Raw genomic sequence first — 12,888 nt, 5'->3', positions numbered from 1 at the left:
CTTTTTGGAAGTCAACTCTGTTATGACATTTTCCATTATTTCATTACTTGGATCCTCGCTTTCTTTATCTTTAAATAAACTAACTGACAATGTGGTGGTCAAACATACTTTGAGGATTTGGTTACGATTTAGAAAACATTTTGGTTTCTCTCTCTCGAGTCCCATCTTTTCTAATTGGTTTTTTTAAACCATCTATAATTGACCTATCTTTTAAAGAATGGGATAGATAGGGTATTAAACGATTTCAGGATTTCTTTGATGAAGGGAATCTCTCTTCTTTTGTGCAACTTTCAATGAAATTTAACCTTTCCAATACCCACTTTTTTCATTACTTATAGATTAGAGATTTTTAAGATCTCAATTACATACATTTCCTGCAAGTCTAGATAAGTTCTTTTTTTAAACAAAAAAGAAAATGTTGCCAGTACACATTTCAGCTCAGATAATACTATGCTGAGCTGGCAGTGGCATCCACACCGGACTTCGAGGTGAGTAGTCGATGTCGGTTTGAATCTGGCCAGCTCCTTGCACGCTTTCCATTCTTGCTTGGTTCAGTGTCGAGCTAACAACTCGACTAAAAAAAAAAACCAGACAAAAATGCTAAAGAAAGGGCAAGGTTGCCATCTGACATGCCACAGGCACAGAAAGCAACAGCAACAACAACAATATTATATTGAGCATCATGTCTTTTGAGGTGATGATTCTGTTAGAGGATTGGAAATGAAGTGGCTTTGCTGGGCATATTGTTCCAAAGCTTTGACTAGATTCTAAATGGGAGATTCGTTAGTGTGACTGTTTTCCGGGTAGAAACCGCTTCTGTTCTCTAGATTTATTGTCCATAATAAATGTCATGAATATTTGTAGATGGCTTCTTGGCTCTCTATAAGATGTGAAGTTAATAATATGAAGCAACCAGACTTTGAAAGAGTGAAAGAGTGAATTTGCATTGTTGCTTGGTACGTTGAAATGAATCAAGTACGGGCTTTTCATATGCCCATTACAACTTCCTGGATCCTAAAGGCAGAAAAAGGAAGAAGTTACATTAAAAATGTTGCTGTCTATTCTATATTGAGAGTTTGCATTGACTGCAAAATAACTAATCATTTAAAAAAAATTCTTGCAGAGATGTTTCGGGGGGTTGTACGACGGAGCAAATTTCGCCACGTCTTTGGACAAGCTGTGAAAAATGAACAATGCTATGATGACATCAGAGTTTCCAGAGTTACCTGGGACAGTTCGTTCTGTGCTGTAAATCCCAAGTTTGTGGCAATAATTGTCGAGGCTAGTGGTGGTGGAGCATTCATGGTACTTCCTTTGCAGAAGGTATGTATAAAAATTGTTCTATTTAACACACTAGTCATCTTCAAGTTTAATTGGTATAACTAGTAACCTGTGAAATTTTCTATCAAGAAAATTCAGCATTAATATTGATCTTGCTGTACTTTGTAATGTTTAATCCCCTTTGAGTGCAGAAACAAAGGTAGGAGCCCACTTTGCATGCAAACAGACAAGAATGTTTCTAGAAGCACCTTTTCACGTAAGCACCTGTAAATTGGGGGACCATATTGTCAAGCACCTCTGCACCATCTGCCATACGTGCGACTTCCTGGTGGCCAATATTTTGTATTCCCATTCTCAGTCCCGATCCAATTTGTCGATCCATGGCCTCCTCTTGCACCAAGGAGAGGATCAACATCTCATATTCTGTCTGGGTACCCTCCAACATGATGGCATGAATATTGATTTATCCTTCCAGTGAACAAAATTATCTAATCAGCCAATCATGTGGTAGCAACCCAGTGCCTAAAAGCATGCAGACATAATCAGGAGGTTTATTTGTTGTTCAGACCAAACATCTGAAAAAATGTGATCTCAGTGACTTTGACCGTGGGATGATTATTGGTGCCAGACGGGGCTTGAGTATCTCAGAAACTGCTGATTTCCTGGGTTTTCATGCACAACAGAACCCCGCCTGGAATCCACGGATCCCTTTCTTAATGGTATTGCTCCATGGCAGTAGAGGTTGGGACCCCTGCTCTTGAGCTTACAGAGAATAGTGCTATAAACAAAAAAAAATCCCGTGAGCGACTGTTCTGTGAGTGGAAACTCATTGTTAATGAGAGAGGTCAGAGGAGAATGGCCAGACTGGTTCAAGCTGACAGGAGGGCAACAGTAACTCAAATAACCGTGCATTACAGCAGTGGTGTGTAGAAGAGCGTCTCTGAATGCACAACACATCAAACCAGCAGCAGAAGGCCACAAGCATACGCCCAGGAGGCACCTAGTAAAGTGGCCACTGTGTGTCTTTTGGAATTGGATGATTGTTAAATGACTCACAGACATACACCAAAAGGGATACTGTAATGAGACAAGCCAGAGTGGGAGCATTAGAGTAGGCTGCAGTGTGATTCAGATGGCCAGAGGTTTATAAACATAGGTGTTGATTCCCCAGGTCAAAGTACCTGCTCCATTTCCAGACATTGGCTTCTGTGCTATTGATTCTTAAAGTTTTTCCTTTCCTTACCATCTTGCCACTCAATTCCACATAGTAAAGGGTTGGGTAAACCTCAAGTGTATTTATTTATTCTTATCAGTTTGCCAAGCCTTTCTCTGCCCAGCACTGAAGATACCATAGACAGATTTATTATCACTGACTTGGGTGGCATGAAATTTGTTTGTTTTTATTGATTGTGATGCAGCGCGGAGTAAGCCCTTTGAGCTGTACTGCCCAGCAATCGCCTGATGGAATCCTGGCCTAGTTATGGGACAATTTACAATGACCAATTAACCTACCAACTGGTATGTCTTTGGACTGTGGGAGGAAACCGGAGCACCTGGAGGAAACCCACACAGCCACGGGACGTGCGTGCAAATTCCTTACAGGCAGCAGCAGGAATTGAGCCCTTGTCACTGGTTCTGTATAGCATTGTGCTAACCACTACACTACTGTGTCACCCTAAATTTCTGTCAATTTGAAGTGGAATGCAATTGCAGTTCGGCTCTTGAACGTGGGCAAGATTTTTTCCTACATAGCTGTAGCTTTTATAGATTTAACTGTCATATCACTTAACATGATTCAAGCAGATTCTAAAACTTAAAATTTGTAACTTAGTTGCTAGCTGTCCTAAAATATGATTCTTTCAGCTTGTAATACTTTTTTTAAGCTGTAGCTTCAGGTAAGATTGTGGGAACTTTTTTTTTTTGAAGAGTTGGTTTATATAACCATGTCGAAACTTTGCGGTGTTAAAAGATGAGAAATGTTAGGTGCTGGTAACTCATGGTATATGTGCTCTATCTGGGAGAGTGCATTATTTTCCAATGAAAACTTTCCAACGATCTGCGAGGCAAAGGAAGTGGAGATTTGCCTATGGTAACCTGACTTGGAAGTGCAGGATAATTGATGCAATGATGTATAGTACTATGATTCTACCTCTCCGCTGGGAAGTATTTTTGAAGCATTTGGGGAATGAAGTATTAAATTGTGCCAAAAATCCATATGCTCAAGACAAAAAGTTAAAAAAAAATGCAAAAAAAAAAATCCATGCCCCTTTCCTCATCTTGCCATGGATTCAAATTTTCAAAGACTAATTTGGAAGAAGACGCCCCAGCGATATTCTGTCCTGGGTCTAGTTTTGTTTCATTTCCTTGATACAAACCATTGTGTATGATGCCCAATTGCCACGGTGGTTACTGAGGAAATGGTCCAAAGAGTTCTGCTGTGGATAATATGGAACGGGAGTGTTGCACGCTAGGGTTTTAATTCTGTTATTTAAAATTAAAAATTAAGCTGCAAAATTAAATATCTTCAAAAGTTGTTGAGAGACTTGAGTATACCATGTCCCTTTTCATTTATTTTCATCTATTTTTATGTCATCTTCATTGAAATGGATTCTATAGGGAAATTAAAACTCATTTATGTTTAATTCTTGCATGTCATCCACCGCCATCCCACCCCACTTTCTTCATCAGAATTCTTTTCCTGTATTAAATCATACTTTTATTTTCAAAAAAATTATTTTTTCTGCTTTTCTTTCAACTACTCTTTTACTGGAAAGAGCTTGAAGTATTGGTGCAGTAAAGTGGGTTGCAATGGGGAGACTGTAGGGTTAAAATTTCTCTTTCTGCTCCGTTGTGATGGCCTGAACATTAAGGATTTACCTTAATGATACAGAGGAGCTGCCCGCCACATTAAGATCCATCCTATCCAGAAGTTGATCAATTTCGATTGTGACCATTTAATTTCTTAGAAAAGAAAGCAATCTAGGTTTATGTTCACATTATGACAAGAATGTTGAAACTATGGTGTTTGTGCCTCGGTCAAGGGCAGCAGTTCCCAAAGTTTTCTTATGCTATGAACCCCACCACTAACCGAGGGATCCATGGACCCCAGGTTGGCAACTCCTGCTGTAGGGTCTAAGACCTAACATAATGCGATGGAGTTTCCTGCCCTTTCACTGTAATCTAAGTAACAATGGGTGGAATCTTTGGTAAAAGAGTGGATGAACATTCTTCTTTCAAAAAAGCCTCCCAAGTGGTTGAGATAAATAGATGAAATTAACATGCTGGGTTTAGTAGTGACAAGGGCATGGAAATATTTTTTACTCGAGGATTGGAAGTTACTTTTCTGTTAATGGGGAGACTTGTTTCTGGCTAGATTACAGATGTTCTTGGGTTGCAGTGTATAAAGTTTAGGCAGGTAAAGGCTGTATTCTAGATTTTTTTTATTGTGGGCGAAGGCTGTCTTTCCTTTCTATTAAATATAAAGACTGAACACTTTCAGAGACTGGTGGTAAAAAGAGTCATTGTGTGGAACTAGTTTGGGATGCAAAAGTTGCTGGATCACTGAATGTGATGCAAAACTAAATGTTCTACTATATATCGCAGGCTTTAGTCTAGGATTCCCAACTTTTTTTTATGCCCTGGACCCCTACCATTAACTAGGGGGTTTGTGAACCCCAGGCTGGGGACACCTGCTTCAGACCATATTCTGTTGCCAGGGCAGTTGGTGGGGAGAATTTAAAGTGCATGATCTTGGTTTAATCTACTGAAAATTGATTGATAGACAAGAAATGGAGAGCAAGGTCCTTTCCAGAGTGGCGGGAGGTAATTACTGCAGAACCAGAGCTTTGGTCTCAGCTGCTCGTAATGCATATCAGTGACGTGGATGAGAGAATGGAAATGCAGAATTTGTTTCCAATGACATTTCAATGGGGTGGAATTACGAACTGCAGCAGATGATGCAGAGAAGGACTTCGGTTGAATAAATGGGCAGAAGCAGCAAATATGTGTAACATGGATAAATGTGTAGTTATTCAAATCACTGGAAAAAAACAATGACATGGTAGTGGATTAGGAATCATTGACGCACAAGAGACTTGGATGTTCCTGAGTCACTGATTCAGCAAGCAGTTAACTAGACAAATGGTGAGTGAGTGAGCGTTCATAGCAAAAGCATTTAGGTATATGAGCAAAGATATCATGGATTGTTATGTACAGTTATGGTCTCCTTTACTGCTAAGGGGAATACTTAGTGCACAAATGTTCATCAGACTGATTCTTGGATGGTTCAATAGTTCAATTTAATATCAGAGAATGTATACAGTGTACAACCTGAAATCCTTACTCCTCACAGACATTGACAAAACAGAAGGAAAATCCCAAAGAATGAATGACAGAAAATGTTAGTATCCCAAAGCCCTCCCTCCCTCCCATGCACAAGCAGCAGCAAAAACATCAACCCCCTCCCCCCCCCCCACTCTCACCACCCACCGTGCAGGCAATAGCAAAGCCCCCAGAGACCACGGTCTAGAGTCCATCAAAACCTACTGTCTGACATCTCAGACGGGCTTTTTCTCTCTCACTAGCGAGTGAGAGAGTGTTATCCTTCCTGCAGCAGACGAGAGGGAGACCAACAGCTGGCTGTTTCGATGTTAGAACCCGCATCGTCGCTTCCTTGAGTTCCCTCAAGGGCCGCCTTTTGACGGCAGTGTACATCTTTAAATTGAACTTCCGGTATGGTTTATTTTCACGTGTACCAAGATACAGTGAAGAGATTGCCTTGCATACTGGTTATACAGATTAATCGTTACACAGTGCATTGAGCTAGAATAAGGTCAAATAAAAACAATGCAGAGTCAAGTGCCGAAAGAGTGCGTTGTAGGTAAAACAATAAAGCACTAGGTCATCACGAGGTAGATTGTGAGACATACAAGAAGTCTTTTCAAGAGTCTGCTAACAGAAGCTGTCCTTGAGCTTTCTGATGGGGTTGCTGTACTGAGGAGATATTACTTCAGCTAGGCTTGTATTCATTAGAGATTAGAGGAATGAGAAGAGATTTAAGTTGAAAATTTTATATTTCTGAAGGGGCTAGACTGACTGGATATGAGGGAGAATTTTCCCTTAGCTGGGGTTCTAGAATGCAAGGTGGCTATTGCAGGTTACAGGACATAGAAATGAAGATGAGGATGGTGAACTGCTGGAATTAGATGCCACAGAATGCTACAAGACACTGAGTATATTTAAACAGACGATAAGATTTCTAGATGTGAAAGGTATCAGAGACTGTAGAGGAAATGGGATTGGTATCAAAGAGCAGACGCTGAAATCCAAAGCAAACAAATACTGGAACTGCTCAGCCAGTCAAGTAGCATCTGTCGAAAGAGAAATCAGTTGATGTTCTGTCAGGGATTCTCCCACAGAATGGGGTTGCAAATCAGTTTTCAAAGCAGAGCTAATGAGAAGTATGAGATGCAAGGCATTGTAAAGAAGTGGACTCAACTGTAATAGACATAAATAAATAGCTAGTCTGTTCTGCTCTGAAGGAATTGTGTATGTTTCAGCATTTTCTTGTAAACTCAAGCATGCTTAGGCCTGTTTAATCCCTTTTCCTTGCGACAGACTTGCTGTTCTAGGAATTTGTATGGAAAGCCTATGTCCCCGCTCAAGGGGGTTTATGCAAAAAACTAAATTGTTTTGTTAAATTTGATCTATCTGGCTCAAGTTGAGCTGTAATGAGGCTGAAATGAGTCCATTACAGACTCCAGTCAGTTCGGATTGGCAAAAACATCTGCTCCACAATCTCCATCAGTACAGGAGCACTGCAGGGATGTGTACCTAGACCCCATTTCTACTCGCTTTGCATCTATGGCTGGGTGGCTAAGTACAGCTCCAACACCATATACAAGTTTGCTGACAACACCACTGTTGTCATAGTCATACTTTATTGATCTCGGGGGAAATTGGTTTTCGTTACAGTTGCACCATAAATAATTAAATAGTAATTTAATTACTAATGTGGGCTGTATCAAAAGGGGTGATGAATTAGCACACAGGAGGGAGATTGAAAACTTGGCTGAGTGGTTTAATAACAACAACCTCTCACTCAATGTCAATAAGACTAAGGAACTGATTGTAGACTTCAGGAGAGGAAAACCAGAGATCCGTGAGCCATTAATCATCACAGGATCCGGGGTGGAGAGGGTCAATAACTTTAAATTCCTGGGTGTCACTATCTCAGAGGACTTATCCTGGACCCATCATATAAATATTATTGTGAAGAAAGCACAACAGTGCCGCCGCCGCCGCCTTCTTCGAGTTTTTATGGCAGTTGGCATCCACACTGTTGCATTACTGCCATCTTCAGGATTTATTGTCCCTCATTGTCCAAAGTGCCTCTACTTAGGAGTCTGTGGAGTTTTGGCATGTTATCGAAAACTTCTATACATGTGTGGTGGGAAGTGTGCTGACCGGTTGCATTACAGCCTGGTATGGGAACACTAATGCCTTTGAGTGGAAAATCCTGCAAAAGGTAGTGGATTCAGCCCAATACATCACTGGTAACAGCCTCCCAACTGTTGAGCACAACCACGCCTTTACTTTCTTAGAAGTTTGCGAATATTTGGCATGACATCTAAAACTTCAAACTTCTGTAGACCTGTTGTGGAGAGTATATTGATTGGCTGTATACCAGTGGATATGTCCCAGTCCATCATGGATAAAGCCCTCTCCACCATTGAGCACGTTCACACAAAACATTGTTGCAGGAAAGCAGCATCCATCCTCAGAGACCCCCACCAGCCAGGACTTGCACTCTTTTTGCTGCTGCATTAGGAAGGTGATACAGGAGCCTCAGCACCCACACCACCAGGTTCAGGAACAGTTACTACTCCTCGGTCATCAGGCTCTTAACCAGGGGAAATAACTTCACTCGCCCCATCACAGAGCTGTTCCCACAACCTATGGCCTCGCTCTCAAAGACTCTTCATCTCATTGTATATGCCCACAAGGAAGCAAATCTCAGGGCTGCATATGATAGCAAATGTGTACTGTGATTATAAATTTACTTAGAACTTGGAACTTTGGATTTGAGATTCTCAATAACACCCTGAATAAAGTTTCAACACTGAGTAGTCATGAGCAAAAGATTCCCATGAGTAGATAAAGATGTTACAAAGGCTTTGAGCATATCTTTCAAATCATTTCTTTCTGCATGATAGTCTCTTCCCAAGACAGATCCTGGATTAGAGTTAAAGGAAATGGTTGCTCTCTAAAAGTTCTAAGTTTAAGTATGATCATTTCTCATTTTCATGAGGTCAAGCATGCATAGGTGTGTTTAATCTCCTCCAAGAAATAAGTATGCTTAAACAAGGAAGCATTACTAAAGGCCTCAATGCTGAAAGCTGGGGCTGTGAAAATTATAGGCCGGTCTGTATGTTAAATAAAATTTAAGTCTAAATTTAATTGATCAAATTTAAGTTAGATCTAAATTTAGTGCTGATAAGGGGTGATTCGTACTGTGCAGCCCCAATGGGAATCATCATATATTCCTGTTCAGGACCACTGCAGCTGAAATCCACAGTCACAGCTGTGGATAGTTCAGCAAGCAGCGTTGTTTTAAGATGCTTAAAAAAAAAACCTGTTGATATTCAAAACTGATTGAATCCTAGACTGCTGCTTCAGCTCGCGAGTGCAGTTTCCCTTTAAGGAAAAAGGAAGCAAGGAAAGCATGGTACAAGTCACATTGAAACGCGGAGGCTTTAGACCCCAGCTATCCTGCTGGTGAATGTAGTCTCTGGAAAATAAACCTCAGAGTAAGATTGTTGTATCAGAGGGACATCAGGGTCTGCTTTGTACCTTGCTTCATGGAGACACGGCTATCCCCCACTATTTTAGATGCAGCGCTGCTGTTTGATGGCTTCACCATTAAAGACAGGACTACTTTGTCTTTTAGAGGAACATGCTTTATAATTAACTCATCATGGTGCACAGATGTGGCATTTCTGTCTCTGTCCTGCTCACCCAGCCTTGAGCATCTAGCTGTCTAATGTCGTCGGTTTATCTTCTGAGATCTGTGGCATTCAAGACCAATGATACAGAACTATACAAGAAGTCCAGGTATGACCTATAGAAGGCTATCATGAGAGCGAAAAAACAATTCTGATTGAGGTTAGAAACAGAATCGGGCACATGTCAGCTCTGGCAGGGTTTGCAGGCTATTACTTCCTACAAAGCAAAACCTAAAATTGTGAATTGTGAATAGCAGTGATGCTTCACTCCCAGATGAGCTTAATGCCTTTTATGCAGACTTTGAAGGAGAGAATAAAACTACATCTATGCAAATCTCTGCAACATCCAATGACCCTGTGATCTCTGTCTCAGAGGCCAACGTCAGAACGTCTTTCAAGAGAGTGGACTCTCGCGAGGCATCAGGCCCTGACTGTGTACCTAGTATGGCTCTGAAAACTTGTGCCAACTGACTGGCACAAGGACATCTTCAATCTCTCACTGCTGCAGTCAGAGGTTCCTACCTGCCAATCATACAGGTGCCCAAGACGAGCAGGCTAAGCTGCCTCAATGACTGTTGCCCAGTTGCACTGTCATCCTCTATGATGAAATACTTTGAGCAATTGGTCATGGCTAGAATTAACTGCTGCCTAAGCAAGGACCTAGACCCACTGTAATTTGCCTAGGTCAACAGTGAATGCAATGACACTGGCTGTCCACTTGGCCTTGGATTACCTGGAATAGTAATACTTACATCAGGCTGCTGTTTATTGACTCCAGATCAATGTTCAACACAATCATGCCCTCAATTCTAATCAAAAGGCTCCAAAACCTGGGCCTCTATTCCTCTCTCTGCAACTGAATTCTTGACTTCCTCACCGGGTGACCACAGTCTGCGAGGTTCAAAAATAACATCTCCTCCTGACAGTCAACACTGATACACCTCAAGGATGCATGCTTAGGCCTACTTCTTAACTCTCTCTACACCCACAACTATGTAGTTAGGCACAGTACAAATACCATCTATAAATTTGCCAATGACGCGACTGTTGTTGACAGAATTTCAGCTGGTGATGAGAAGGCGTACAGGAGTGAGATAGATTGGTACATTGTAAGGACTTGATCTCAACAAGTTTACTGTCTTGGAAGAACTGCAAAGCTGAGAGTACGTGATGTGCCACTGCTTTTTATTGTGAGAGGGGCTCTCCGCTTGTCAGGGTTGACCTTGGATGTTGCTTCCCAGCTGTCTACATGATATGGAAGCATAGGCAGTACAATATGGAGAGCAAGCTGTTGTCTGTGGAGCAGGTTCCTCCTCACCATGCATCTAATAAACCCGAAGGAATGGCAGAGACAGATATTGTTTGGTACTGGTAGCATTACAAGTGGAGTTACAAGTTAGTGTTGAACTCAATGTTGAACTGCCTTGGAGACTTCTGCTCCAGATTTTCCCTCCTGGGGTACTCCCGAAGCCTTCCCCATGAGTGGGTATAACCACAAGGCAGCCAAGGTTCGAGATCAAAGGCTTTCTTCTCCAAGATGAGCCCCATCTGTCTGAAATGTCCGAATTTAAAGGCATCAGTAGCCCCTGGTTCCGCCAGGTTTAGTGGCTAAGCCATACGTGAAGGCCAGGAGGTCTGACAACTCAGTTGTCGGAGGCTATTTGAGACAAAAACCATTGCGAGCGTGTAAGAGGTAGCGGGAGGTTATCCTGAGTAGCACCCCTGCCTATAACAATTTTAAGGAACCACCTTCTATTAAGTGGGAGAATTATTGGCAGGATGCTTATTCATCCACAACTCAGAAGCTGCTAACATTATTTTGGTTGGTCAACTCAACAGGGAATATTTTTGAAATTCCTCAGCTTTAAAAGATTTCCCATTCTGAGCTTCATCCAGCTGCAAGGGCAGCTGTCAGATTTTCTCAGTGCTCTATGTTGCCTGGTTTTAAAATACCCTGCAGGATGTCTGATCACTGTTTTATGGCTGAAAGTCACCATTCTTTCTGCTGTCTTATAGAAAGAGCAGTGTAGATCAAGTTACCAGTTTTGTGGGAACGAAGATGAAGAAAGTGGAATAGCAAATCCTCCTTGACCACATGATTGGTATTTGATTCGGTGGTTCCTCTGACACATCGTAGAGTCACAGAGCACCACAGCACAGAAACAGGCCCTTCAGCCCACTTCGACTGGCCGAAGTATTATTCCACAAAGTCTAGCGACCTGTATCCAGACCATGGTTCTGTGTACCGCCTTCATCCATGTACTTATTCAAATTTCTCTTAAATGTTGAAATCAAACTTGCATCTACCTCTTCCACTGGCAGCTTGTTCCACACTCGCACCACCCTCTGAGAGAAGCAGTGCTCCCCTCAAACACTCCACTTTCCACCCTTAACCCAGGACCTCTGGTTCTAATCTCTCCCAGCCACATAATTACCCTATCTCTACCCCTCATAATTTTATATTTATCAAATCTCCCCTCATTCTCCTATGTTCCAAGGAAATAAGTCTTGTCCTATTCAACCTTTCCCTATAACTCAGGTGCTCAAATCCTGGCAACAACCTTCTCAATTTTCTCTGTACACTATTGGTTATCTTGAGGCATCGTACTTCAGAATCCCAGCAGAGAAGGGAAAAGACAAAAATTGTTTCAGGAGGTTAAATAGTGCCCTATGCTTCTGATTGCACTGTTTCGGTAATTTGATTACACAGTGTGGAACTTGATTGCAGCTGATTGAGTATGTGCATTTTACTAAAACAGTGCACGTTCAAGAGGAATGTGTGAGAGAAACAATGCTATTAATTCAGCATCAAGTTTATTATTGACCTGTAGGATGCTCCGGTTTCCTCCCACACTCCAAATATGCACTGGTTAGTAGGTTAATTGGTCATTGTAAATTGCCCTGTGATTAGGCTCGGAGTTATATAGGTGGGTTCTAAGGGGGGAACAGCTCATTGGGCTGAAGTGACTTGTTCTGCACTGTACCTCCAAATAAATAAATATCTAAAGTAGAACATTGAATTAATGAAATTTCAGAATTTTAGCGGTTACAGGTCTGCTGCCAGTTGGCAAACTGCAACAACTATTCATGAGTTAAGGCAACAAAACAAGCTCTATATACTAGTGAATCAGACTAGCATCCAGAGTTGTTGGAGGAAACGCCCATCACCAACAGCAACACAAAGCAGTGGAGGCTCAGGGTCAGGTCGCCTATGTGTGGATGGGAAATGGATAGTGCACATCTTTGGTCGGGGCCCATCAACCGGACTGGAACAAAAGGGGGGAGATGATCAGTATTAAAAGAAGGAGCAAAAACTAGTGGGTCGTAGATGGAACACACGAAATGCTGGAAGAACTCAGAAGGTCAGGCAGCATCTCTGGAAATGAATAAGTAGTCGATGTTTTGGGCCGAAACCCTTCTTCAGAACTGAGAAGGAAGGGGAAAGATGCCAGAATAAAAAGGTGGGGAGAGACTAGCTAGGAGGTGATAGGTGAAACCAGATGGGTGGGAAAGGTCAAGGGCTGGAGAAGAAAGAATTTGATAGGATAGGAGAGTGGACCACAGGAGAAAGGGAAGAAGGAGGGGATCCAGGGGGAAGTGATGG

The 12,888-nt window shown here is 41.9% G+C and overlaps 1 protein-coding gene across 2 annotated transcripts in view; it reads left to right on the top strand.

The window, feature by feature from the left end:
* LOC140190671 (coronin-1C-like) overlaps positions 1–12,888 on the top strand; it is a 179,259-nt gene that overhangs the window by 84,117 nt on the left and 82,254 nt on the right. For both annotated transcript variants that reach the window (XM_072247436.1, XM_072247437.1), the window contains exon 2: positions 1,124–1,323. In XM_072247436.1, coding sequence (XP_072103537.1) covers positions 1,124–1,323 — 200 coding nt within the window. The remainder of the gene's footprint in view (positions 1–1,123; positions 1,324–12,888) is intronic.

Source organism: Mobula birostris, chromosome 31, assembly GCF_030028105.1.
Source record: "Mobula birostris isolate sMobBir1 chromosome 31, sMobBir1.hap1, whole genome shotgun sequence".
Lineage (NCBI taxonomy): Eukaryota > Metazoa > Chordata > Chondrichthyes > Myliobatiformes > Myliobatidae > Mobula > Mobula birostris.
Note: the sequence above shows the minus strand (reverse complement) of the source record. Positions and strands in the feature narration are given on the sequence as shown.